Source organism: Sebastes umbrosus, chromosome 3, assembly GCF_015220745.1.
Source record: "Sebastes umbrosus isolate fSebUmb1 chromosome 3, fSebUmb1.pri, whole genome shotgun sequence".
Taxonomy (NCBI): Eukaryota; Metazoa; Chordata; class Actinopteri; order Perciformes; family Sebastidae; genus Sebastes; species Sebastes umbrosus.
Window position 1 is genome coordinate 1337669 of NC_051271.1, and position 25297 is coordinate 1362965.

The 25297-nt window shown below is 42.0% G+C and overlaps 3 protein-coding genes across 3 annotated transcripts in view; 2 read left to right on the forward strand and 1 right to left on the reverse strand.

Annotated features, from left to right (window-relative positions):
* Positions 1-25297, reverse strand: part of LOC119484981 (NACHT, LRR and PYD domains-containing protein 12-like) — a 956516-nt gene that overhangs the window by 672918 nt on the left and 258301 nt on the right. The gene's annotated exons all lie outside the window — the stretch shown is intronic.
* Positions 2148-8226, forward strand: polr3f (polymerase (RNA) III (DNA directed) polypeptide F). The gene is made up of 9 exons (XM_037764294.1): positions 2148-2378; positions 4480-4597; positions 4682-4749; positions 4846-4913; positions 5626-5738; positions 5845-5988; positions 6979-7086; positions 7200-7391; positions 8022-8226. Exons 1-9 carry the CDS (start codon positions 2317-2319, stop codon positions 8097-8099), a joined length of 951 nt encoding a protein of 316 aa, XP_037620222.1. The 5' UTR covers positions 2148-2316; the 3' UTR covers positions 8100-8226.
* The window catches only part of LOC119484977 (spectrin beta chain, non-erythrocytic 1-like), a 36265-nt gene continuing 24320 nt past the window's right edge, over positions 13353-25297 (forward strand). Inside the window, 2 exon segments of the mRNA XM_037764176.1 lie at positions 13353-13532; positions 23195-23425. Of these exon segments, the coding sequence (XP_037620104.1) occupies positions 23266-23425 (160 nt within the window). The 5' untranslated portion in view covers positions 13353-13532; positions 23195-23265.

A 25297-nucleotide genomic window follows, 5' to 3' on the forward strand; every position in this document is an offset into this window, starting at 1 on the left:
ATGTTTATTGTTATGTAAACCTAATGGATATAAACATGATTCTGATCCTCATGTACAGACACTGAGGACGGTGAAGCTTCTTTAAAGCTCCCACATCATGCTCATCTTCAGGTTCATACTTGTATTTTGTGTTTCTACTAGAACATGTTTACATGCTGTAATGTTAAAAAAACAACTTTATTTTCCTCATACTGTCTGACTGAATACACCTGTATTCACCCTCTGTCTGAAACACTCCGTTTTAGCGCATTTTGACGGAATTGCAACGGAATTGCGTTGCTAGGCAACAGCTTGGGTCCATGTTTACTTCCTGTCAGCTGATGACATTCACATACACTGCAACCAGGAAAATAAACTGGGACACATTTAGAATGTTTACGTTTAAAATTGTGTGAAGGGTCTAAATATTGTATATTTGTGACATCACAAATGGGCAGAAATCCTGACGGCTTGTTTCAAATGCAGAGTTTCTGAATACGGGCTGTGTATTTCTCCAAGGATTGAGTGTTTTGATACTTTCACAGTATTTATATAGCGTTTAAACCTGCTTTATAATATAAAACACATGAAAATCTCACTTTTTACAATATGGGACCTTTAATATTTCAATTAATGTGTGTTATCATGTCTCTAAACAAACTTATGGTATGCCCTTTTTATCAATTGATAGAATAAACGTTTCTTTCCCAAATGACCATAATGAGTCTAAATGAGTGTGTGGGTGGATTGATCGAGCGTATTATATTGATATTATCTTCTTTCATACCTTATACTTATAGAAATACACTGGTAATTTATGATTTCAGCTTGTGTCTGAGTTTAGTACTAATCAGTATGAATGGGCAGAAATCCTGACGGCTTGTTTCAAATGCAGAGTTTCTGAATGCGGGCTGTGTGTATTTCCCTGTGGATTGAGTGTTTTGATACTTTCACAGTATTTATATAGAACTTAAACCTGCTTTATAATAAAAAAAACATGAAAAACGCGTATCCTGTACAGGTTGTAAAGCCCCCTGAGGCAGATTGGTGATTTTGGGCTATACAAATAAAATTGACTTCACATGACTTGAAATAACCCCAAAATATCAGAAAAATATTCGTAAAATATCAGAAAAATATTAGTAGAATATGAGAAGAAATATAAGTAAAATATCAGAAAAATATTTGTAAAATATCAGAAAATATAATAGTAAAATATCAGAAAAATATTAGTAAACTATCAGAAAAATATAAGTAAACTATTAGAAAAATATTCGTAAAATATCAGAAAAAATATTAGTAAAATGTCAGAAGATATTCATAATATATCAGAAAAAACATATGTAAAATATCAGAAATATTGTGGTAAAATATCAGAAAAAATATTCGTAAAATATTAGAAAAAATATTCGTAAAAAATCAGAAAAATATTCCAAAAATATCAGAAAAAATATTCGTAAAATATCAGCAAATATTCGTAAAATATCAGAAAAAATATATTTAAAATATCAGAAAAATTGTGGTAAAAAATCTGAAAAATATTCGTAAAATATTAGAAAAAAATATTCGTAAAATATCAGAAAACATATTAGTAAAAAATCTGAAAAATATTCCAAAAATATCAGAAAAACTATTCGTAAAATATCAGCAAATATTCGTAAAATATCAGAAAAAATATATTTAAAATATCAGAAAAAATTGTGGTAAAATATCAGAAAAATATTCCAAAAATATCAGAAGAAATATACGTAAAATATCAGCAAATATTCGTAAAATATCAGAAAAAAATATATGTAAAAAATCTGAAGAATTGTGGTAAAATATCAGAAAAAATATTCGTAAAATATAAGAAAAATATTAGTAAACTAACAGAAAAATATTAATAAAATATCAGGAAAAATATTAGTAAAATGTCAGAAAAAGTAGCTCCATCTTTACCAGCTGCAACATTAAAGTGATGAACAGAGGGTGTCTTATCCTGTACAGGTTGTAAAGCCCCTTGGGGCGGATTGGTGATTTTGGGCGATACAAATAAAATTGACTTGACTTGACTTGAAATAACCCCAAAATATCAGAAAACATATTAGTAAAAAAATCAGAAAAATATAAGTAAAATATTCATGTTTTCATGTTTTATAATATGGGACCTTTAAGTTCCATAAACGCCCCATGGTGATATTCTGAACAGGCAGTTGTCAGGACGCTGCCACTAACTTGTGAGGACCCTGAACTAGCATGATAACATTAGCTCCCATGCTAACAGGCTAGCAGGCTAGCAGGCTAACAGGCTAACTAACATTCCCAGCAGCTCAGACAGAAGACAGAGAAACTGTGTAAATGTCGGATGTGAAGGTGAAGAAGGAGATGAGTCCTCCAGACTCTGCGGAGGTGGAGAACAGGTGAGTCCTCCGGCAGGTAGCGAGCTGAGCCGAACTCCGTCCACTTTCTATCACATTTAGTGTTTACTCGCTCATCATCAGACACACACAAGTTATATTCAGAGATTAAATACATTTTATGAAACCTGGTGAAGTTATTGTAAATTCGGCTTTTCAGCCAGCCCTCCCAGTTTACTATTTAACCATAATCTGAACATTTTCTATCATCTTTAACTGTGTTATAATGATGAAAGGTTGTCTCAGCATCACAGGATGGACAGACACTTCATGGTTAAAGTTCTGCTTGGTGGTTTGAATGTGGAGCCGAAATGTTCTTACAGATGTAGACTCATGTTTTAATAACTCGTTTAATCCAGAAAACAAGAGACTTAATCTGTTGGGATTATTTTGGTTTAAATGTTCCTCTGCTGTGGTTAAATACACGAGCTCCTGTCTGGAAGCAGGAAACACTGAAGATGTGTTTAGAATAGATTCACCTGAGCAGGTAGACAGATGTCCTGAAGACAACTAAACATGTCCTGAAGACAACTGAACAAAGATGTCCTCAAGACAACTGAACAAAGATGTCCTGAAGACAACTGAACAAAGATGTCCTAAAGACAACTGAACAAAGATGTCCTGAAGACAACTGAACAAAGATGTCCTAAAGACAACTGAACAAAGATGTCCTAAAGACAACTCAACAAAGATGTCCTAAAGACAACTGAACAAAGATGTCCAAAAGACAACTGAACAAAGATGTCCAAAAGACAACTGAACAAAGATGTCCAAAAGACAACTGAACAAAGATGTCCAAAAGACAACTGAACAAAGATGTCCTGAAGACAACTCAACAAAGATGTCCTAAAGACGACTGAACAGATGTCATGAAGACGACTAAACAAAGATGTCCTGAAGACAACTCAACAAAGATGTCCTAAAGACGACTGAACAGATGTCATGAAGACGACTAAACAAAGATGTCCTGAAGACAACTGAACAAAGATGTCCTAAAGACATCTAAACAAAGATGTCCTGAAGACATCTAAACAAAGATGTCCTAAAGACGACTAAACAAAGAGGTCCTGAAGACGACTAAACAACTAAACAAATATGTCCTGAAGACGACTAAACAACTGACAAAGATGTCCTATAGACAGCTAAACAAAGATGTCCTAAAGACGACTAAACAAAGATGTCCTAAAGACGACTAAACGTAGATGTCCTAACGACGACTAAACGAAGATGTCCTAACGACGAATAAACGTAGATGTGCCTGAAGACGACTAAACGAAGATGTCCTAAAGACGACTAAACGAAGATGTCCTAAAGACGACTAAACGAAGATGTCCTAACGACGACTCAACGAAGATGTCCTAACGACGACTCAACGAAGATGTCCTAACGACGACTCAACGAAGATGTCCTAACGACGACTCAACGAAGATGTCCTAACGACGACTAAACGAAGATGTCCTAACGACGGCTCAACGAAGATGTCCTAACGACGGCTCAACGAAGATGTCCTAACGAAGGCTCAACGAAGATGTCCTAACGACGGCTCAACGAAGATGTACTAACGACGACTCAACAAAGATGTCCTAACGACGACTCAACGAAGATGTCCTAAAGACAACTAAACAAAGATGTCCTAAAGACAACTGAACAACGATGTCCTAAAGACAACTGAACAACGATGTCCTAAAGACAACTAAACAAAGATGTCCTAAAGACAACTGAACAACGTTTAAACCAAAATAATACAGAGTTACAGTAATAATAATAATAATAATAATATTAATAATAATAATAATAATACTAAAAGGTGTCAGCAGAAAATGAATCAAATCAAAAGATGTTCTGTTTTATACTGAAGACTTCATGGGATATTTTATAGATTTAACAATTAGTCAATTCATATTATTAATGTAAACAGTCGTTAGGTTCAGCCATACAGAATAAAAACCTGTCTAATATACAGTATATAGAATATTGTTTACATTTGTTAAAATGACTGTCATCCATCTTTATATACATTCTGTAACAGCAAACTCTATATACAGTCTATATATATATACATAAAATTAATTTTTAATAATAATCCAACATTTTGTGTGTTTAGGATCAAAGACCTGTGTCAGCAGTTTCCTCACGGTATCACCGACCAGGTGATCCAGAATGACATGCCTCAACTGGAGCCCGCGCAGAGAGCCATGGCCATCAACAAACTGCTGTCATTGGTCAGTCTCATCACGATGATGTCACTGCTCACTCCTCTCTCCTCATTGGTCGATAGTGTTTCTGATCAGTGTGATTGATTCCAGGGTCAGCTGGACCTGCTGAGGAACAGTTCAGGTCTCCTGTACAGGATGAAGGACATGCAGAGCGCCAGGTAACGCCGAATATTATGGAATGTCTGTTTAAATGATTGTGGGCCTCCTGACCTCTTGTTGTTGTTGTTGTTGTTGTTGTTGTTGTTGTGTTTCAGTAAGATGAAAGGTTCAGACAACCAGGAGAAGCTGGTTTATCAGGTCATTGAGGACGCAGGAAACAAAGGTAAGAAACGTTATCGGGAGTTCACACAGAGCTGATGCTGACCGCTGTTTCCTGTTTCTACACGTTAGAGGGTCGAGTCGTCATTCAAGTCTTCAAACAACCGTTCATCAGTAAAACTGTTCATCCTTGACATCAGTAGATGTCTTCATGATGAAATACATTCACAAGTTAATATACCAGTTAACTTCAGCAGACACATCACATTGGTATCTTCTAAGGTTAAGGCCTTTACTCACCGGGGGGCGTGACGAATTAACAACTGAAATACTCGCCTGTGAGTATTATATGTCAAGAGCTTTTATTGTGAAAGACAAGAAGGGAAGAAGTGGATCTGGTCTGCGCTGCCTTTGTCAAGGTTGAAAGGTGCAGTTTGAACTTTAGGTTGGGGGTTCACAAAAAAAATCTAGAGGGGATATAATGTGTACAACTCAGAGAGGTCTAACGTATCGGGATGTAGGCTACATATTACACCCTCCAAACAGAATGTAACGCAAGCAACCGTCAGTGACTAAATCAGTTTGATCGCATGTTTTCTATTGGAATGAACTAACTGGCCGAGAGTGACAAAGCGCTGCAAAAGCCACGTTTCTATTTATTCCTGTGGCTCGCTTTGAAAGATTTCAACGGGCGAAGAACGTCTGATTATAAATGAGTATAAACTAACGGTAGTCTGATATAAACACTATAAACTAATGGTAGTGTTGTGCTGCAGGGATCTGGAGCAGAGATATCCGCTTTAAGAGCAACCTCCCTCTGACTGAGGTCAACAAGATCCTGAAGAACCTGGAGAGCAAGAAACTCATCAAAGCCGTCAAATCTGTCGCTGTGAGTTTAAAATGTTAAAAACAAACATCAGCTGTTGTTCCTGATCGGCTGACCCCGTGGAGATACGAGGTGGTTTCCTGTCTGACCGTTTCATGTTTATGTGCAGGCATCTAAGAAGAAGGTGTACATGCTGTACAACTTGCAGCCGGACCGCTCGGTGACGGGGGGCGCCTGGTACAGCGACCAGGACTTTGAGTCTGAGTTTGTCGAAGTTCTCAACCAGCAGTGCTTCAAGTTCCTTCAGAGCAAGGTACAAAACTTTATTTAAACGCCTTTTAATATCAACATTATTTGATTTGAGATGATCTGTCAGACCAGTTACTCCATATTCTACTGCTGCTGTTACTCCTTATTCTACTGACGCTGTTACTCCTTATTCTACTGACGCTGTTACTCCTTATTCTACTGACGCTGTTACTCCGTATTCTACTGCCGCTGTTACTCCGTATTCTACTGCCGCTGTTACTCTGTATTCTAGTGCTGCTGTTACTCCTTATTCTACTGCCGCTGTTACTCCTTATTCTAGTGCCGCTGTTACTCCGTATTCTACTGCCGCTGTTACTCCGTATTCTAGTGCCGCTGTTACTCCTTATTCTAGTGCCGCTGTTACTCCGTATTCTACTGCCGCTGTTACTCTGTATTCTAGTGCCGCTGTTACTCCGTATTCTACTGCCGCTGTTACTCCGTATTCTAGTGCAGCTGTTACTCCGTATTCTAGTGCAGCTGTTACTCCGTATTCTAGTGCAGCTGTTATTCCGTATTCTAGTGCTGCTGTTACTCCGTATTCTAGTGCAGCTGTTACTCCGTATTCTACTGCCGCTGTTACTCCTTATTCTACTGCCGCTGTTACTCCGTATTCTACTGCAGCTGTTACTCCTTATTCTACTGCCGCTGTTACTCCTTATTCTACTGCCGCTGTTACTCCGTATTCTACTGCCGCTGTTACTCTGTATTCTAGTGCCGCTGTTACTCCTTATTCTACTGCCGCTGTTACTCCTTATTCTAGTGCCGCTGTTACTCCGTATTCTAGTGCCGCTGTTACTCCGTATTCTAGTGCCGCTGTTACTCCGTATTCTAGTGCCGCTGTTACTCCGTATTCTACTGCCGCTGTTACTCCGTATTCTACTGCCGCTGTTACTCCGTATTCTAGTGCTGCTGTTACTCCGTATTCGATGTGCACAGATATCTTTGTTGCACACATGACATGTCACATGACCCTCCGTCTGTGTTGTGTGTTCAGGCTGAAGTGGCGAGGGACAGCAAACAGAGTCCCATGGTCCAGAGGAACAGCTCGTTCGCCACCTCGCATGAAGTCTGGAAGTACATCTGTGAGCTGGGAATCAGCAAGGTGAAGCTCTCACAGCCCCGCCCCGTTTTATGACATCACACGCCACCAACACCGACCTGCTGATCCACATGATTTACTTCATATCTTAGTGTGACTCTTTGTCTTGACTACAGGTGGATCTGTCCATGGACGACATCGAGACCATCCTGAACACGCTGATCTACGACGGGAAGGTGGAGGTGACTGTCATCGCCGCCAAGGAGGGAACGGTGGGCAGCGTGGACGGACAGATGAAACTTTACCGCGGCGTCAACCCCATCATCCAAGCCACCGGCCTCGTCAGGACGCCCTGCGGACTCTGCCCGGTAACGCAACATGTGATCAGTTTTAAAGGACCAGATCAGAGGGTTTCCATGAGTTCTGGCTAGAAGGGATCCGTCTTGTGTAAAACTCTGGCTAGAGTTTGTGTTCGTGCGTTTACGTTCTGCAGGCGTCCTGTATCTCGACACTTGTAGGAAGGTTGAATTTGCAGTTTTGTTAAATGTTAATTTGTTTTAGATTAAGTCATGAATCAAGTTCAAGGTTAATATTTATTTCATTATCATTGGTTTTGGCGGTCCCTGTGAGAAACAGCGGTAGTGGTTCCGAGCACCAGAGTCCCTTTAGAAAACCTCTCATTTTACTGCAGCAGGGTCTGACAGTCTGCCCCGCTCAGTCCTGGTTCTGGTTCTCCCGTGCCTCCCTTCCCTCCAGCGGGCCCAGTAATACGGCCTGGACCTCCAGCAGCGTGGTGTTGGTGTTGGCTCCCAGCGAGGAACGGCGGAGCAGCGAGGTGGAGTCTGTGCTGAAGGAGTTTCTACATGATTTTATCTGTTTACAACGTTAACACAAGTCTTCTCTCGCCGAGAACGTGACGTCATATTTACACCAGACGGATCCTCTCTAGCCAGAACCGTTTCCATGGTTGATCCTAACTTCCTGTTTCCTGTGGTCAGGTGTTTGACGACTGTCACGAAGGAGGAGAAATCTCTCCGTCCAACTGCATCTACATGAGGGAGTGGTTGGACTTCTGACAGCTCCTCGTCTCTCTGCTCTTTTTCTCTGTGAGGAAATTTTCAGTTTATGTTCCCAGCGATCTGTGATCCTCGTCTTTTATTTTCTATTTATCACAAAGTTTAATAAAAACAAATGAAAAATGTGTTGATGATGTGTTGTCATGCAGATTTAAAGGGTAGTGAGCGCTCTATCGAAAGCTCCAAAGCTGGACACACAAAACCAGAATGTCTGAACTGTTCTAGTGATTTCTGACCCGTTGAGTGAAGTATTGAGGACAAAGTGTGGGACTCACTCAGATGGTCTCTTCTTAACATTTTATGGACTAAATTCTGAATCGATATGAAAACAGTCCCTGACAGCAGCACTCAGGTATGTAGCTGCTGTTCTCTGATGCACTCTGAGTGTGTTTATCCAATCACAGCTCTCGTTAGTGTTTTCCATCAGACGTGGTTAGAGTGCTCCATCAGAGGAGTAATGGGCTCGGTGCTGACCGTCAGCACGGATCACTTTACACAACATGTTCTCATGTTCTCAGGAAGTTTCCTTTTGGAACCACACTGTCAGCTTCTGCTCATCAAGCACAATGTTTTTCTCTAAATACTACATTACCCAGGAGCCTCAGCAGCTGTCGAAACCCACAAAATGACAGTTGTTCCTTTTCCTTGTTCCCAGCAAGGAGGGTGAAAAGAGGAGAGGTCACGCGTCATCAACGCGTCGTATCTTTGGGGGTTCAACAACATGCACAGTAAAATCTGATCTGCACTCGCCGAAATTGAGCCAATAGCAACGCACGAACACAGCTCCAGTTACACTGCGCATGTGTTATACCCCGTACCCCAAGACCCGTGACTCAGCGTCTTTCAATAGAAAGTTGCAGGAATGAGTCCTAAAACCCAGAAATGAGTCAGCATGATGTCACTTCCTGTTCCTTCGTCTGGAAGTCAATGTGTTTTTAGTTAGATGTCTGAAATAAGGTCTGTGGTTAACACAAGCTGCAGAGATTTTAACGTTTTGTTCTACGATATAAAATACGTCAATAAATATCCTACTGGTGAGTTTTAAAAAAGACGGTTGCTAACAAGCGGCTAAATGAGACAACTAAACGGCGTCACGCCGACTCGTCCTCCTTTACAGCCTTATGTTTATGAGATGATCACTTTCTGTTAGTGGAAGGAACCAGGGAGATTATCACTTCCTGTTAGTGGAAGGAACCAGAGAGAAGATCACTTCCTGTTAGTGGAAGGAACCAGGGAGAAGATCACTTCCTGTTAGTGGAAGGAACCAGGGAGATTATCACTTCCTGTTAGTGGAAGGAACCAGGGAGAAGATCACTTCCTGTTAGTAGAGGGAAGGAAACCAGGGATATGATCACTTCCTGTTAGTAGAGGGAAGGGAACCAGAGAGAAGATCACTTCCTGTTAGTGGAGGGAACCAGGGAGATGATCACTTCCTGTTAGTGGAGGGAACCAGGGAGATGATCACTTCCTGTTAGTGGAGGGAACCAAGGAGTTGATCACTTTCTGTTAGTGGAGGGAACCAGGGAGATTATCATTTCCTGTTAGTGGAAGGAACCAGGGAGAAGATCACTTCCTGTTAGTAGAGGGAAGGGAACCAGAGAGAAGATCACTTCCTGTTAGTGGAGGGAACCAGGGAGATGATCACTTCCTGTTAGTAGAGGGAAGGGAACCAGAGAGATGATCACTTCCTGTTAGTGGAGGGAACCAGGGAGATGATCACTTCCTGTTAGTAGAGGGAAGGGAACCAGAGAGAAGATCACTTCCTGTTAGTGGAGGGAACCAGGGAGATGATCACTTCCTGTTAGTGGAGGGAACCAGGGAGATGATCACTTCCTGTTAGTGGAGGGAACCAGGGAGATGATCACTTCCTGTTAGTGGAGGGAAGGGAACTAGGGAGATGATCACTTCCTGTTAGTGGAGGGAAGGGAACTAGGGAGATGATCACTTCCTGTTAGTGGAGGGAAGGGAACTAGGGAGATGATCACTTCCTCTTTTTTTTAAAGTTATTTTTTGGGTGGCATTTTTCCATTTTTATTGAGGACAGTGGATAGAGTCTTGAAAGGGGGGAGAGAGAGAGAGTGGATGCGGAAAGGGCCACAGGCCGGATTCGAACCCCGGGCCGCCGCGGTCAGGACCAAGCCTTGATACATGGACGCCCGCTCTACCAACTGAGCTAACCCAGGCGCCCGGAGATGATCACTTCCTGTTAGTGGAGGGAACCAGGGAGATGATCACTTCCTGTTAGTGGAGGGAACCAGGGAGATGATCACTTCCTGTTGGACTACAGGAATACGTCATCCCTGTAGTGATCTATCATCTTTGGTTCCTAGAAATTCTCTTCAAAATGTCCTCTAATTCATAGTTTTCAGTCACTGGCTCAGAGCCTGGAGGCAAAACACTGTACCAACATGGCGGCTAACACCAGGAACTCCAGCTACCGCACAAGCCTGTCAAATCTTTATCTTTTACAACCCATAAGTGTTTAGATCATCTCTCAAAGGAGAAAAAACTAAAATATACTGTATATACAAACTGCAAGTCTTAGGCCGTGTGAGCCGTATACAGCAGCTGCTGCAATAATTCAATCACTTCAGTGGAAGAAGACAACGTTTCAACGCTAGCTTATCAACTCCTTGATCATAACACAATATAGTAACTAACCACTGCTCATTTTAGAAAGGCCACCACAAGACAGTGTGTCCTTTATGTTATATAATGTGTGTTTAGATTGGTTTCCCATAAACTTTGCTTTCACTATGCAATTCTGTCTCATCCTGGGAAAGTCAAGGCTCGCTAGCGTGCTAGCTACGCCAGCTAACGCTGACAGCCCGAACCCAAAATCTTTGATCCAGTGTTTGATAATCTAAACAAAGAACACGCTGTCTTGTGGTGACCTTTGTAAAATGAGCACTGAGCAGTGATGAAGGTTCCTATATTCTGTTATGATCAAGGAGTTGACAGCGATAGACGGACAGCGTTAGCTAGCATAGCTTGCTAGTTGAAAAGTTGTCTCTTACTTTAGAGATGTTTAGCTACATAACGTTCTGTCTGGTGGAGACTCCATCCCTCATACTGCTGCCAGGATGGACGTGTAACGTTGTAGTTATTGGTACTTTCCATCTGGACGGGTCACTAATGCTGTTTAAGAGGTGAAGGACAAGAAATGATTCATTAGCTAACGTTGGTCACTGTGGTAAAGCTAGCTGTCTCTCATTCAGTGTTCTTCTAATGTTAGCAGAACATCCTAGAACCGCGCTCCTTCTCTCGCCACCTCTCACGTGCATGCTGCTCACTCCACACTGCAGAAGAGTTAGTTTAGCTCTGAGAATATCTAGTGAATGTTCAGTGGACGTTTGTGCAGAAATAACTGCTGCAGCTCCTCCAGACCAACAGAGGTTTCCCGTGTCTTGTGAAGTGACGGGGCTCTGCAGAGAGAAACGTTATCGTCTCCGACCAAAACTCCGGCGTCTCCCCCGTTCCCTCCGGCCGCGGTCGGGAGGCTGAGGCAGGAAAAGCCAACACTAGGATCAGCATTGATTCATGGAGAGACCTTGGTCTGGTCAGCTAACATTACTGCCAAGCAGCTGAAATATAGAGTGATATGGTGCTTTTAGCTGACGTGTGTCTCCTCACTGTGTTGAGAGATGCTCCTTCATGTCTATGTAGAGCGAGCACAAGCGCCAGCAACAGGACGCTGACTTTAGTTGACTTAACGGACACAGGTGAAGCTGTTAACAAGACATTTCTGATTCTAACAAACAGTCCCTTTAAGAGCAAGCTAACTTAGAACACTGTTGATGCCCGTCTCTGACTTCGTGTTTACCAGCAGTGTTAGCTGTTAGCAGTGTTCAGTTGGGTAACATTAACGCAAACATACGTTTTTAATATGTTAGCAGGATGCTGAATAGGTTGTAACTGTTATTTGGGCTAGTTTTGTTGTTGAATGTGCATGTGCCTCTATAAACCAGAGGTTACATACACACACTAAAACGTTATCATAAACAATCTTTATTTATCAGTTAGCTTGAATTAAATCTGGATCTAGATCATATCATGCTGGTAATATATAACAGTAGTAATCTACGCTACCTCTATAATGCAGGCACTACACTAACTGTTGGTTGTGGGAATTTTCATTTTTATTTATCATTGTTCTATGGTACGACGGTATGACGGAGTATTAGGGCCACATTGAGGAAAAAAATGTATCTGAGATTTCGAGAATAAAGTCGTAATATTACGAGAATAAAATCAAAGGTTTACGAGAAAAAAAGTCGTAATATTTACGTGTTATTTTCTTTTTTCCGTAAAGTTATGACTTTATTCTCGTAATATTACTACTTTTTAATATTCTGACTTTATTGTGTAAATCTCAGATGTGTTTTCCCTCAATGTGGTCCTAATACTGCGTAGTACATTGTCTCTTTGGCCCTCACTGCATTAGACTGATATTCTATATACTGAGACTATAAACTGTGTTACCTTCATCACGATGACCACATGTTTTGTGGCTCCAGACAGATTTTAGTTTTGTTTATTTACCTAAAAGGGCTCTTTGATAGTAAAGGTTGCTGACCCCTGATCTAGGTCTAGATCTAGGTCTAGACCTAGACCTAGATTTAGACCTAGATCTAGGTCTAGGGTCTAAGTCTAGACTTAGATCTAGATCTAGATCTAGAGGATCAACCCCTTCCTCTCCGTCTCTAGCGCCTCCATCAGGACAGATCAACATGTTCATCTGGTGGCTGTAGAGAACTCTGCAGCCTGCAGGAGGCGCTAGATCTAGATCTAGGTCTAGGTCTAGGGTCTAAGTCTAGACTTAGACCCTAGACCTAGACCCGAACTGATGCAGACTGGAGGGGAGGAGGAAGAGGAGGAGGAGGGAGGAGAGAAGAGGAGGGAGGAGGATGAGGTAGGAGAGGAGGGAGGAGGAGGAGGAAGAGGAGGAGGAGGAGGGAGGAGAGGAGAGGAGGGAGGAGGAGGAAGAGGAGGAGGAGGGAGGAGAGGAGAGGAGGGAGGAGGAGGAGGAGGAAGAGGAGAGGAGGGAGGAGGAGGAAGAGGAGGAGGAGGAGGGAGGAGAGGAGAGGAGGGAGGAGGGAGGAGGAGAGGAGGAGGAGGAGAGGAGGAGAGGAGGGAGGAGGAGGAGGGGAGGGGGGAAGAGGAGAGGAGTAGGAGGAGGAGGAGAAGGGAGGAGGAGGGGAGGAGGAAGAGGAAGAGGAGGAGGAGGAGGAGGAGAGGAGGGGGGGAGGAGGGAGGGAGGGAGGGAGGGCAGTGCGGATTCTTTCCCGTCATTCCCTGCAGCAGCAGCAGCAGCAGCTCCCTCCTCCTCTTCCTCCTCCTCCTCCTGTCTGTCTCTCAGTCTGTCCTCTCTCTGTCTCCGACTCTTCTTCGTCTCAGCTCAACTTCGCAGACTCGCTGTGATCTTCTGAGCAGGTAAGCAGCTCCTCAGTGGGTTCTACTGGTCTGTACTGGGTTCTACTGGGTTCTACTGGGTTTGTGTTGTCGCGGTGCAGTGATTGGAGCGGTGAAGCCTCCGATCCTCCGTTAACTCCCCTTCGGAGACCCGTCGGGGACCCGGGAGTGAGGACTCTCTCTCCGGTCTGCAGCAGAGAGTCCTCCCGGAGGCCCGGTCCCTCTCCCGGTCCCTCTCTCTCTGTGGCCGGCCCGCGGTGCTCCTCAGCCGGCCGCCCAGCAGCCTGTAGAGGCGGCCGGATGGAGGATGGAGCAGAATAACGGTGCGCCATCATGCACGGACGCAAAAACAGGCGTGGCCGCGGGAGGAAGAGGAGGAGGAGGAAGAGGAGATGGTGTTGTGTTAGTGTGTGTGTGCGTGCTCAGGACAATAAACAGTGCACGGTATTGGTGTGTTTGTGCAGCGGTAGGATGAGCAGGATTAGTCCGGCCTGCAGCCTCCGGCCCCCGGCTGAGGGAGGCTCTGCAGGCCCGGTGGACTGGTGGTGGTTGCGTGAACGTTGCGTGAATCCCTGCAAAACACAAACATGGAGGTTCCAGAACCGTGATGACGTCACGCAGGGCAGGGCGGCTCCAGGGTCCTCCAGGGAGGGGGGTCCGGGCTGGACCTGCAGACCTCCCCAGACTGGTCTCTATAGATCCCTATAGGTCTCTATACACCAGAACCAGAACCAGAACCAGAACTCAACACTCAGCATCAATATTTAGTTGCTGGAACATTCTGGGAATGTTTTCTAAACGTTCTGATTAGTTAAATCAGAAACATGTTTATTAATAATAATAATAATAATAATCAGATCTGTCAATCAATTCAAATATTGAATCATGTTTTTATCTGTTCTAAATTAACCTTAAAGGAGATTAGTCAAGTATTTAATCCTCTTATCAACATGGAAGTGGACAAATATGCTGCTTTATGCAAATGTATGTATATATTTATTATTGTAAATCAGTTAACAACACAAATCAATGTCAGATATTGATCCAGAAACCCTCACAGGTACTGCATTTAGCATAAAACAATATGCTCCAATCATAACATGGCAAACTGCAGCCCAACAGGCAACAACAGCTGTCAGTGTGTCAGTGTGCTGACTTGACTATGACTTGCCCCAAACTGCATGTGATTATCATAAAGTGGGCATGTATGTAAAGGGGAGACTCGTGGGTACCCATAGAACCCATTTACATTCATATATCTTTTAATTTTGGGGTTTTGTTGGTCGAATGAAACTCAGTTTGAAGCTCAGAATTTTTAAAGGAAACAAACAAACAAACAAACAATGAATGAATGAATAAATTAATGAATGGAAGCAACAGTAAACAGATAAACATTGATAATAATGCAAGTCATCATGCGTTGTAACTTTAGAAGGTTCTCTACAGAACGTTCTCTTGTTCACCTTCTTCACGTTTTACTGGTTCCTTCAGATGTGGTGGTGTTTACCGTGTTCACCAATAGAGTTCATATGAACGCCCTCGTCAGGGGAAAGTTTCTGAAAGGTCAGAGTTCACGAGTTGTGACGTGTTTGTTGGCGTTGTCAGAAATGTCGGAGGCCATGGAAGTTAATTTTTCGCTACATAATAATTGCACTGATTCCACTTTTTTTCAGACCGAGTACAAGTACTTACATTTGGGTACTCGCCGATACCGAGTACCGATACGAGTACCGATACGAGTACTTCTCTGTGCCAAAAGACCCTCGTTAACAGCCAGCTGGAGGGTGTGAAGGTGGCTCACAGCTGCAGCTTTACGGGGCCCCCTGCTACCCGTGCGACTGTCGACCGGGGCGGACTGTCCTCAGTGCACCCCAACCGCGTTGTGCCGCGTCCGTAAAAGGCGCCAGAGGTCTGTGGCGATGTTGGCAACCCACCCGACCCGCCTTGAAACACGAACCAAGGAGTCTAACGCACGCGCGAGTCAGAGGGTGCAAGCACAACCCCGCAGTGCAATGAAAGTGAGGGCCAGCGCGCGCCGGCTGAGGGGGATCCCGTCCCCGCAGGGTCGGGCGCACCACCAGCCCGTTTCACCCGCACCGTCAGGGAGGTGGAGCGTGAGGACCCGAAAGATGGTAATGAGAGGTTAACGTCGCGCTACTGTAAAGTGGTATTGGTGCCGTTGTATCGGAGCCGTTTTGCGAGTACGAGTACATGAGCACAGTATCGGACCCGATACCTGATACTGGTATCGGTATCGGTGCATCCCTAATAATAAGTGAATATATTGTAATTTTAGTCGTATAATTAGAAATTGTGCGTTTGAAACAAGCCGTCAGGATTTCTGTCCATTTGTGATGTCACAAATATACAATATTTAGACCATTACACGGTTTTAAACGTAAACATTCTAAATGACTCCCAGTTTATTTCCTGTTGCAGTGTATGTGAATAACATCAGCTGACAGGAAGTAAACATGGACCCAAGCTGTTGCCTAACAACGCAATTCGGTTGAAATGCACTAAAACGGAGCGTTTCAGACAGAGGGTAAATACAGGAATATTCAGACAGACAGTATGAGGAAAATAAAGGTGTTTACATCATGTAAACATGTTCAAGTAGAAACACAAAATACAAGTATGCACCTGAAAATGAGCATGATATGGGACCTTTAATCATAAACACATTGGTTGTATAGATGATATCTATACCTAAAAGTGAAGCCAAAACATCTGGATCACCGGATGGTGGCTTTTAGTTTAGGAAGTGCTTGATTTGATTTGATCTGCTGCAGAGTTTTCTACAAGCAGAACATTTTAAACGTTAATATCTCAGTCGATCATGTTCAGTTAACTGTGGGAACCCCGAAGTCATGATTATTATTTGTGTAATTTTGCATCCCTAGCCGACAGTAACGTTAATATTGTTGTTGCTTAGCGGCGGCGTTCTCACCACTTAACCACTTTAACGCCGAGCATATCGTGTCCACGCCTTCCCCGTGTTGTAAACACGAGTTTCATGTGAAGGAACCGTGCGACTCGTCTGACGGACAAACTGTAGGAGAACCTTATGTTGGACCACATCATGTAAACAAAGCTCATAAACACGTTTACAGGACGTCGGTTGTTTGTCTCACGGTCTTATTCTTTGGATAAATGTTCTTAAACACAACATTTTAATGTCTTCCTGAAGCTTCAGAGTACGTTCTCCAAACGTTCTGCGGAGGTACTCAGAGAACACATTAGAGTTAATGGAACCATGACAGGAAGTAGCGTCCTGTCTGTAGGCGTCCTCTGGGAATACTCTGAAATAATCAATGTGAGCGTTACAGGAAATGTTTACGATGGAAACGTTCCATATTTACTCTCACTCCTGTGTTATTATTATGAATATTATTATGATGATATTCAGCAGTTTGTCTGTTAATGGATCAGACCGTTAATAAACAACATGAATTCTACTGTTTGAACATTTAAATGTCTGAAACACGATACGCTTTATAACTGGTGATCAATAATGCAGATGATTAGTTTAAGGTCTGATATTAGTGTCTCTGAGTGTCCTCAGCTCACCAGACTGACGCTCATTAACATGAATAATGAAGGGAAGAGGCTCCAGAGTTCCTCCATCTTGGTTTAGAGCTATTAGTGTGATCACAGACCTCTTCTCTCTCAGGTGGACGATTCAAACGCACCTCATTTTACAACAGTAACTGCAATACAATTAAGTACAGATTCACGGTACTTATACTAGAGTATATCTACTTCTCCTCCACTACATCTCAGAGGTAACTATTGTACTAAATACTCCACTACATTTATCTAGGTCCTTCCTGTCCAGGTGAAACCAGGTATCTCCAGATGTGTTGATGTTGAATGTTTGTGATTAACTGAAGGATGAAGAGTAAATCCTCCTCTTCATCCTCTTCGTCCTCCTGAAGCTGAATAAACTCTTTAAAAAGCCTCTTAGATCAGATGAAGATGAGTCGTCACTAAGCTGAAAACAGGCTGGAGATACGAGGTTGCTGCATTGCTGTATTAATGACAGTATTAATGACGGTATTACTGACAGTATTACTGACAGTATTAATGACAGTATTATTGACAGTATTAATGACAGTATTATTGACAGTATTACTGACAGTATTAATGACAGTATTATTGACAGTATTATTGACAGTATTATTGACAGTATTAATGACAGTATTATTGACAGTATTAATGACAGTATTAATGACAGTATTAATGACAGTATTACTGACAGTATTACTGACAGTATTAATGACAGTATTATTGACAGTATTAATGACAGTATTACTGACAGTATTAATGACAGTATTATTGACAGTATTATTGACAGTATTATTGACAGTATTAATGACAGTATTATTGACAGTATTAATGACAGTATTACTGACAGTATTATTGACAGTATTAATGACAGTATTACTGACAGTATTAATGACAGTATTATTGACAGTATTAATGACAGTATTACTGACAGTATTAATGACAGTATTAATGACAGTATTAATGACAGTATTATTGACAGTATTAATGACAGTATTATTGACAGTATTAATGACAGTATTATTGACAGTATTAATGACAGTATTATTGACAGTATTAATGACAGTATTACTGACAGTATTACTGACAGTATTATTGACAGTATTACTGACAGTATTATTGACAGTATTAATGACAGTATTAATGACTATTACTGACAGTATTAATGACGGTATTATTGACAGTACTAATGACAGTATTAATGACAGTATTATTGACAGTATTATTGACAGTATTAATGACAGTATTACTGACGGTATTACTGACGGTATTACTGACAGTATTAATGACAGTATTAATGACAGTATTAATGACAGTATTAATGACGTCTCTGAAACGCTGCTTCGATATTGTACGACTCTCTTTCCGACTGACTTTACTGAAGGAAAGTTAACGGGACTCTATGTGAGAATCAGAGATTGCTTGTTAACAGCGACACCTGGAATAAATAGAAACCGTGCGTCCGGTTAGGACGTCCCAAATAGAAAACAATGCAGTTAAACTAATGTTGTCGTCACATTTACTGAGGACCTCTCTGTGTCCTCTAGGGTTAAAGGTCAAACTGTGCCGATACTTAAAGGAGCAGTTAGATATCACGTCTAGATATAAACCCTCTTCTTCTCCTCTTCCTCTCTGAGAGTCACATGTTCACACTGATACCAGCAGCCGTTAGCTTAGCTTAGCATGTTAACATCACTGTGTGTGTGTGTGTGTGTGGTCGTCCTGCGAGACAGCTGTTGCTAGGAGACAGGTGACTCACACCGGCTGCCCTGTGTGTGTGTGTTGTGTGTTTCCTCAGCTGTGACTGTCAGGATGAAGAATGTCTGATGGTATTTACTGAGGTCCCCCGCCCCCCAACACACACAGACCCTCCTGTCCAGTGTATTTAAAGAATGCAACAGACGTTTTGATGGTCTCCATGCTGAGCTAGACTAAAGCATGCTGGTGTACCGCTGTCCCTGATTCTGTACCCCCTGACACCCTCAATAGAGCCGGTCTTCTTTAGGGGGTCCATGGGGTCTTTAGGGGGAGATAGCAGGTCAACAGTAGATGTCACATAGAAGTGGTGAACATCATCTGAAAGCTGGAACCTGAAAATTAATTTGAGATGCTGCTCAGCACTGAGGGTCAAGTTGTTCTGGTCATTAATCAGAAATAAACATCAAAAGTGTATCAGGGTTTAGAACATGATGATAGTAGTATGTGATGGTCATCTCCATGCTCTATTAGGTCTCTTAAGTTTTTGCAGCAATTTTTGGGTTGATCCCATTTGTTCCACAGATTTGGTGCTAAATTTAACCATTTTTCCCCACTGGAGAATTGATAAAAATGATCAATAATCCCTCCAAAATACCACATTAAGACACCAAGACCTTGAGGAACACCAGAGAAGAAGACATGCTGTGATCAAAAACGTTTTGACATTTTTTAGATTTCTGCAAGAATTGCATTTTTGAATGCTCTAGGTCTCTAGTCTGATCCATCCATCCTCTGAATGCTCTAGGTCTCTAGTCTGATCCATCCATCCTCTGAATGCTCTAGGTCTCTAGTTTGATCCATCCATCCTCTGAATGCTCTAGGTCTCTAGTCTGATCCATCCATCCTCTGAATGCTCTAGGTCTCTAGTCTGATCCATCCATCCTCTGAATGCTCTAGGTCTCTAGTCTGATCCATCCATCCTCTGAATGCTCTAGGTCTCTAGTTTGATCCATCCATCCTCTCAATGCTCTAGGTCTCTAGTTTGATCCATCCATCCTCTGAATGCTCTAGGTCTCTAGTCTGATCCATCCATCCTCTGAATGCTCTAGGTCTCTAGTCTGATCCATCCATCCTCTGAATGCTCTAGGTCTCTAGTTTGATGCATCCATCCTCTGAATGCTCTAGGTCTCTAGTTTGATCCATCCATCCTCTGAATGCTCTAGGTCTCTAGTTTGATCCATCCATCCTCTGAATACTCTAGGTCTCTAGTTTGATCCATCCATCCTCTGAATACTCTAGGTCTCTAGTTTGATGCATCCATCCTCTGAATGCTCTAGGTCTCTAGTTTGATCCATCCATCCTCTGAATGCTCTAAGTGGAATGTTCTCGCAGTTAGCTAGCAGTTAGTAAACAGTTGTAGAACAGCTGAGTGTGGTCATGTTGGGGGATGGTCCCAGAGGGACGGGGCGGCGGCCCCAGCACTTCCTGTCTCCCCCCCCTCCCAGTTTTCACTCTATTTTTATCTTCTTTTTCAGGGAAAACCTCTTTTATTTTTCTACCTTCTTCACTCTGTTTTTTATTATTCACTTTTTATGTTTTTATGTTTGACATTTCTCACTTTTAGAAATATCAGAATCATATCTACTATAGATTGATATGTTGATCTACTTTATTTATCCCCGGGAGGATGGGACATAACAGTTGCTCTTATACAAACATAAAGAAATGTAATAAAATAGAAATAAAGGAGTATGTAAACATATAAATAATGTACGTAATGCTAAAATATAAACACAACATAGTATGTAAAGAAATATTAACTAGTACTAAAATAAAAATAAGAAAATGAGAATATAAAAAGTATGAAATATGTACAAATATTTGCATTAAGACGTGCAAATAAAGGTTTTATTTATTCATTCATGTTCAGTTTTATTTTTATTAAATTTAATCAAAGTTGAGCTGAAAAGACTTAATCAGTTTATTAATGATCGTTTTAAATCATTGATCTAATATAAGGTCAGTTATTTATTTAAATAACTGGCTTTTTATTTATTTAAATAATATTTATTTATTTAAATAACTGACTTTATATTAAATCATTGATATAATATAAGGTCAGTTATTTATTTAAATAACTGGCTTTTTATTTATTTAAATAATAATTATTTATTTAAATAATATTTATTTATTTAGACAACTGACTTTATGTTAAATCATTGATCTAATATAAAGTCAGTTATTTAAATAAACTTGAAACATTAATGTGATTAATTGTGTCTTTATTTGAGCTGATGTAAAATATTAATAATCTTTGTGTCACCTTGTAAACTTTGATATTTTATTGACTCAAGTAAATCAGTAAATTAAACATATAATAGAGGGATGAATGTAGAATGAAAGCAGTGTGTTAAAGCAGGAGGTGCGCTTGTTTTTGTCCTGTGTGCGTCCCGGTTGGGTGGTTGTTCTTCACGTTGTACTATCTCTTCACTCTGAGGTACTTTTACTCTGTTACGTGTACCTAAGTTACTGTTTGGAGTAAACTGTACTTGTTGGAGTAGTTTTAATACTCAGTAATAAATACTTTAATAGTTTTTCATCCTTCATGTTGATCACGTTAAGAGGCTGATGTCCTCAGGAGGTCTCCGTTAGCTGCACTCAGCTGTGGTCGATAAATATCGATCAGATCAATAGGAGACTATAAACAGTGTGAGAGCAACGCTGCGTTCCTATTGGCAGTCTGTAAACAGTGTGAGAGTAACGAACTGAAAGTACTTTTACTCAGAGGTGGAGGAAGTATTCTGATCCTTTCTGCAGTAAAAGTACTAATACCACACTGAAAATACTCCACTACAACCTTGTATGTCAGTACTATCATCTAAATGTAGTTAAAGTATTCTCCAGTAAAAGTATAGATGTGTCAGTAAAGTAACTAAAGCTGTCAGATAAATCTAGTAGAGTATAAAATACAATAGATACCTCTGAGATGTAGTAGAGTATAAAGTACAATATGTACCTCTGAGATGTAGAAGAGTATAAAGTACAATATGTACCTCTGAGATGTAGTAGAGTATAAAGTACAATAGTTACCTCTGAGATGTAGTAGAGTATAAAGTACAATAGATACCTCTGAGATGTAGTAGAGTATAAAGTACAATATGTACCTCTGAGATGTAGAAGAGTATAAAGTACAATATGTACCTCTGAGATGTAGTAGAGTATAAAGTACAATAGATACCTCTGAGATGTAGTAGAGTATAAAGTACAATATGTACCTCTGAGATGTAGAAGAGTATAAAGTACAATATGTACCTCTGAGATGTAGTAGAGTATAAAGTACAATAGTTACCTCTGAGATGTAGTAGAGTATAAAGTACAATAGTTACCTCTGAGATGTAGTAGAGTATAAAGTACAATAGATACCTCTGAGATGTAGTAGAGTATAAAGTACAATATGTACCTCTGAGATGTAGAAGAGTATAAAGTACAATAGATACCTCTGAGATGTAGAAGAGTATAAAGTACAATAGATACCTCTGAGATGTAGTGGAGTGGAAGTAGAAATACTAAAGAACAAGTACCTCAAAGTAGTCCTTGAGTAAATGTACTTGGTTACTTTCCACTTTTCGGTTCCTCTACCGACCTCTGACCTCTGACCTCAGGCGCTGCAGCCATCGGCTCAGACTGATCAGTGATCAGGTTCCATCATGCAGCAGAGGATTCTGGGAAGTGGGAGCCATTAGCGGTGTCCCCGAGGACGTCCTCTGGATGTCTGAGTGCTCTAATGGCTCCTTCAGTCCAATAACTCTGATGTGATGGAGCTGTTTACTTCCTCCATTAGCTCCGGTCAGCTGACCCAGCAGCCAATGGGAGCTCAGCGTGGCACGACATCACACATGACATCACACCATCACACATGACATCACACATCAGACATGTCTCATTAACAGAGACAGTCAGCTGCAGAAAGCAACAGTCAGTGAACGCCTCATTAACAGAGACAGTCAGCTGCAGAAACCAACAGTCAGTGAACGCCTCATTAACAGAGACAGTCAGTGCAGTCAGTGAACGCCTCATTAACAGAGACAGTCAGCTGCAGAAAGCAACAGTCAGTGAACGCCTCATTAACAGAGACAGTCAGCTGCAGAAAGCAACAGTCAGTGAACGCCTCATTAACAGAGACAGTCAGCTGCAGAAAGCAACAGTCAGTGAACGCCTGACTTTTTACTTTGACACCACTGTTGTCTCTTGTGTTGACCTGCAGTCTTTGTGTCTTTGTGAGGACACATCTACATGATGTCATCACACAGTGTTGTCATCAGTCTGATGTCATCATAATATGTTAATGAGCTCCTGATGGATTTCCCAGAGTGCTCTCTGATCATATTTATTGAACATGTTGACTTCCTGTCCCGCAGGGCTCGGCCTGAAACCGCCGATGTGGACGCGTCCCCGCTGACTTTGAGGCGTGAGTCAGAGGTGAAAGGTCATGATGACGACGGTGGCCGCCGATTTCGACCACAATGAGCTGCAACAGCAGTACAGCAGCACCAACAATGACACGGTCAACAACCGCTGGGACGAGGACTGGGACAACGAGAACAGCTCGGCCCGCCTCTTCGAACGCTCGCGCATCAAGGCGCTCGCAGGTAAGAGCCCCGCCGCCTTAAAATACCACCTTAAGTCAGGTTACCTGAGGTCCATCTGCACCAAAGACAGCAGAGACAGAGGACAGAGACAGAGACAGAGAGACAACAGAGACAAAGACAGAGGGACAACAGAGACAAAGACAGAGAGACGACAGAGACAAAGAGACGATAGAGACAGAGACAGAGAGACGACAGAGACGCTCAACGACAAACAAAAGACGAAATAAGACAAAAACTAAAATACCGTGTCACATTGTGATGACATCATAATGTGTCTGTGTGATGCAACACTGAATATGAGACACTGAGTCACATGACTCAGGAGGAGGAGTAAGAGGAGTAAGAGGAGGAGGAGGAAGAGGAGTAGACAGATATAATGTTTCCCTGAAGACATTTCCTGTAAATTTACAGGGCTTTTATTGTGAAGGGATTAGGTCTCAGGGCTTTTATTGTGAAGGGCTGAGTTCAGACTCCCAGCATGCTCGGCACTCTGCTGACTCACTGATGGATAATGTGATTTCTCTGCAGAACAGATTCAGTCTGATCAGCTGATTGTAGCGCTGAGGACAGGAAGAGACCGTTCTGTCCTCTGATTGGACAGGACTGTCCTCTGATTGGACAGGACTGTCCTGTGATTGGACAAGACTGTCTCTGATTGGACAGGAAGAGACTGTTCTGCCCTCTGATTGGACAGGACTGTCCTCTGATTGGACAAGACTGTCTCTGATTGGACAGGAAGAGACTGTTCTGTCCTCTGATTGGACAGGACTGTCTCTGATTGGACAGGAAGAGACTGTTCTGTCCTCTGATTGGACAGGATTGTCTCTGATTGGACAGGAAGAGACCGTTCTGTCCTCTGATTGGACAGGACTGTCTCTGATTGGACAGGAAGAGACTGTTCTGTCCTCTGATTGGACAGGACCAGACTGTTCTGTCCTCTGATTGGACAGGACTGTCTCTGATTGGACAGGAAGAGACCGTTCTGTCCTCTGATTGGACAGGACTGTCTCTGATTGGACAGGAAGAGACTGTTCTGTCTTCTGATTGGACAGGACTGTCTCTGATTGGACAAGAAGAGACTGTTCTGTCTTCTGATTGAACAGGACTGTCTCTGATTGGACAGGAAGAGACTGTTCTGTCCTCTGATTGGACAGGACGAGACTGTTCTGTCCTCTGATTGGACAGGTCTGTCCTCTGATTGGACAGGTCTGTCCCTGTTATGTTTATGATCCACAACTCATTAATATGTAGAAAAAGAAAATCACACTATAAAAGATGAGTCTGATACCTGAAGGAGAGGTTAAATATAAACTAACTGATAAATCAGTGTGTGTGTGTGTGTGTGTGTGTGTGTGTGTGTGTGTGTGCGTGCACGTGCGCGGGTCGGTGTGTGTGTGTGTGTGTGTGTGTGTGTGTGTGCGTGCCCAGGATGTTTGTCTCTGACTTCCTGTCCTTCAGTCAGGAATGTGAAGGAACAATGAAGGGAAACTCCCCCCCCCCTTCACACCCCTGATGACATCATTGTCAAACTCTAACGTCATTGGCTGACTGGTGAAGCCACTCTACACTGTAAAAAATATAACACCTTTTTATTAAATGTTCTTCCAGCTGGCAGAATATTTAACAACCGATCACGTTGTGTGGAACGAAGAGTTGCTTTTTATATTTATGAAACAACAACAACTTTATTACTCCTTTCAATCATGACGACAGCATCCACTCCTTCTCTTCACACCTTTCACAATGAAAGCCCTACACATATAATATTAGCAGGCGAGTGTTTTGCATTTTCATGTCAGTTTTTCCTCGCCGAAATTTAGCGCAAGTTTGGAGCGTTATTTAACCTCCTTCATGACGAGCTAGTGTGACATG

Excerpts from the sequence above, each read along its gene's own strand:
- polr3f (XM_037764294.1), top strand. The coding sequence starts at position 2,317 with ATGTCGGATGTGAAGGTGAAGAAGGAGATGAGTCCTCCAGACTCTGCG. Across the intron at positions 5,739-5,844 it reads AAGCCGTCAAATCTGTCGCT|GCATCTAAGAAGAAGGTGTA; the intron begins GTGAGTTTAAAA and ends GTTTATGTGCAG. Across the intron at positions 7,392-8,021 it reads CGCCCTGCGGACTCTGCCCG|GTGTTTGACGACTGTCACGA; the intron begins GTAACGCAACAT and ends TCCTGTGGTCAG.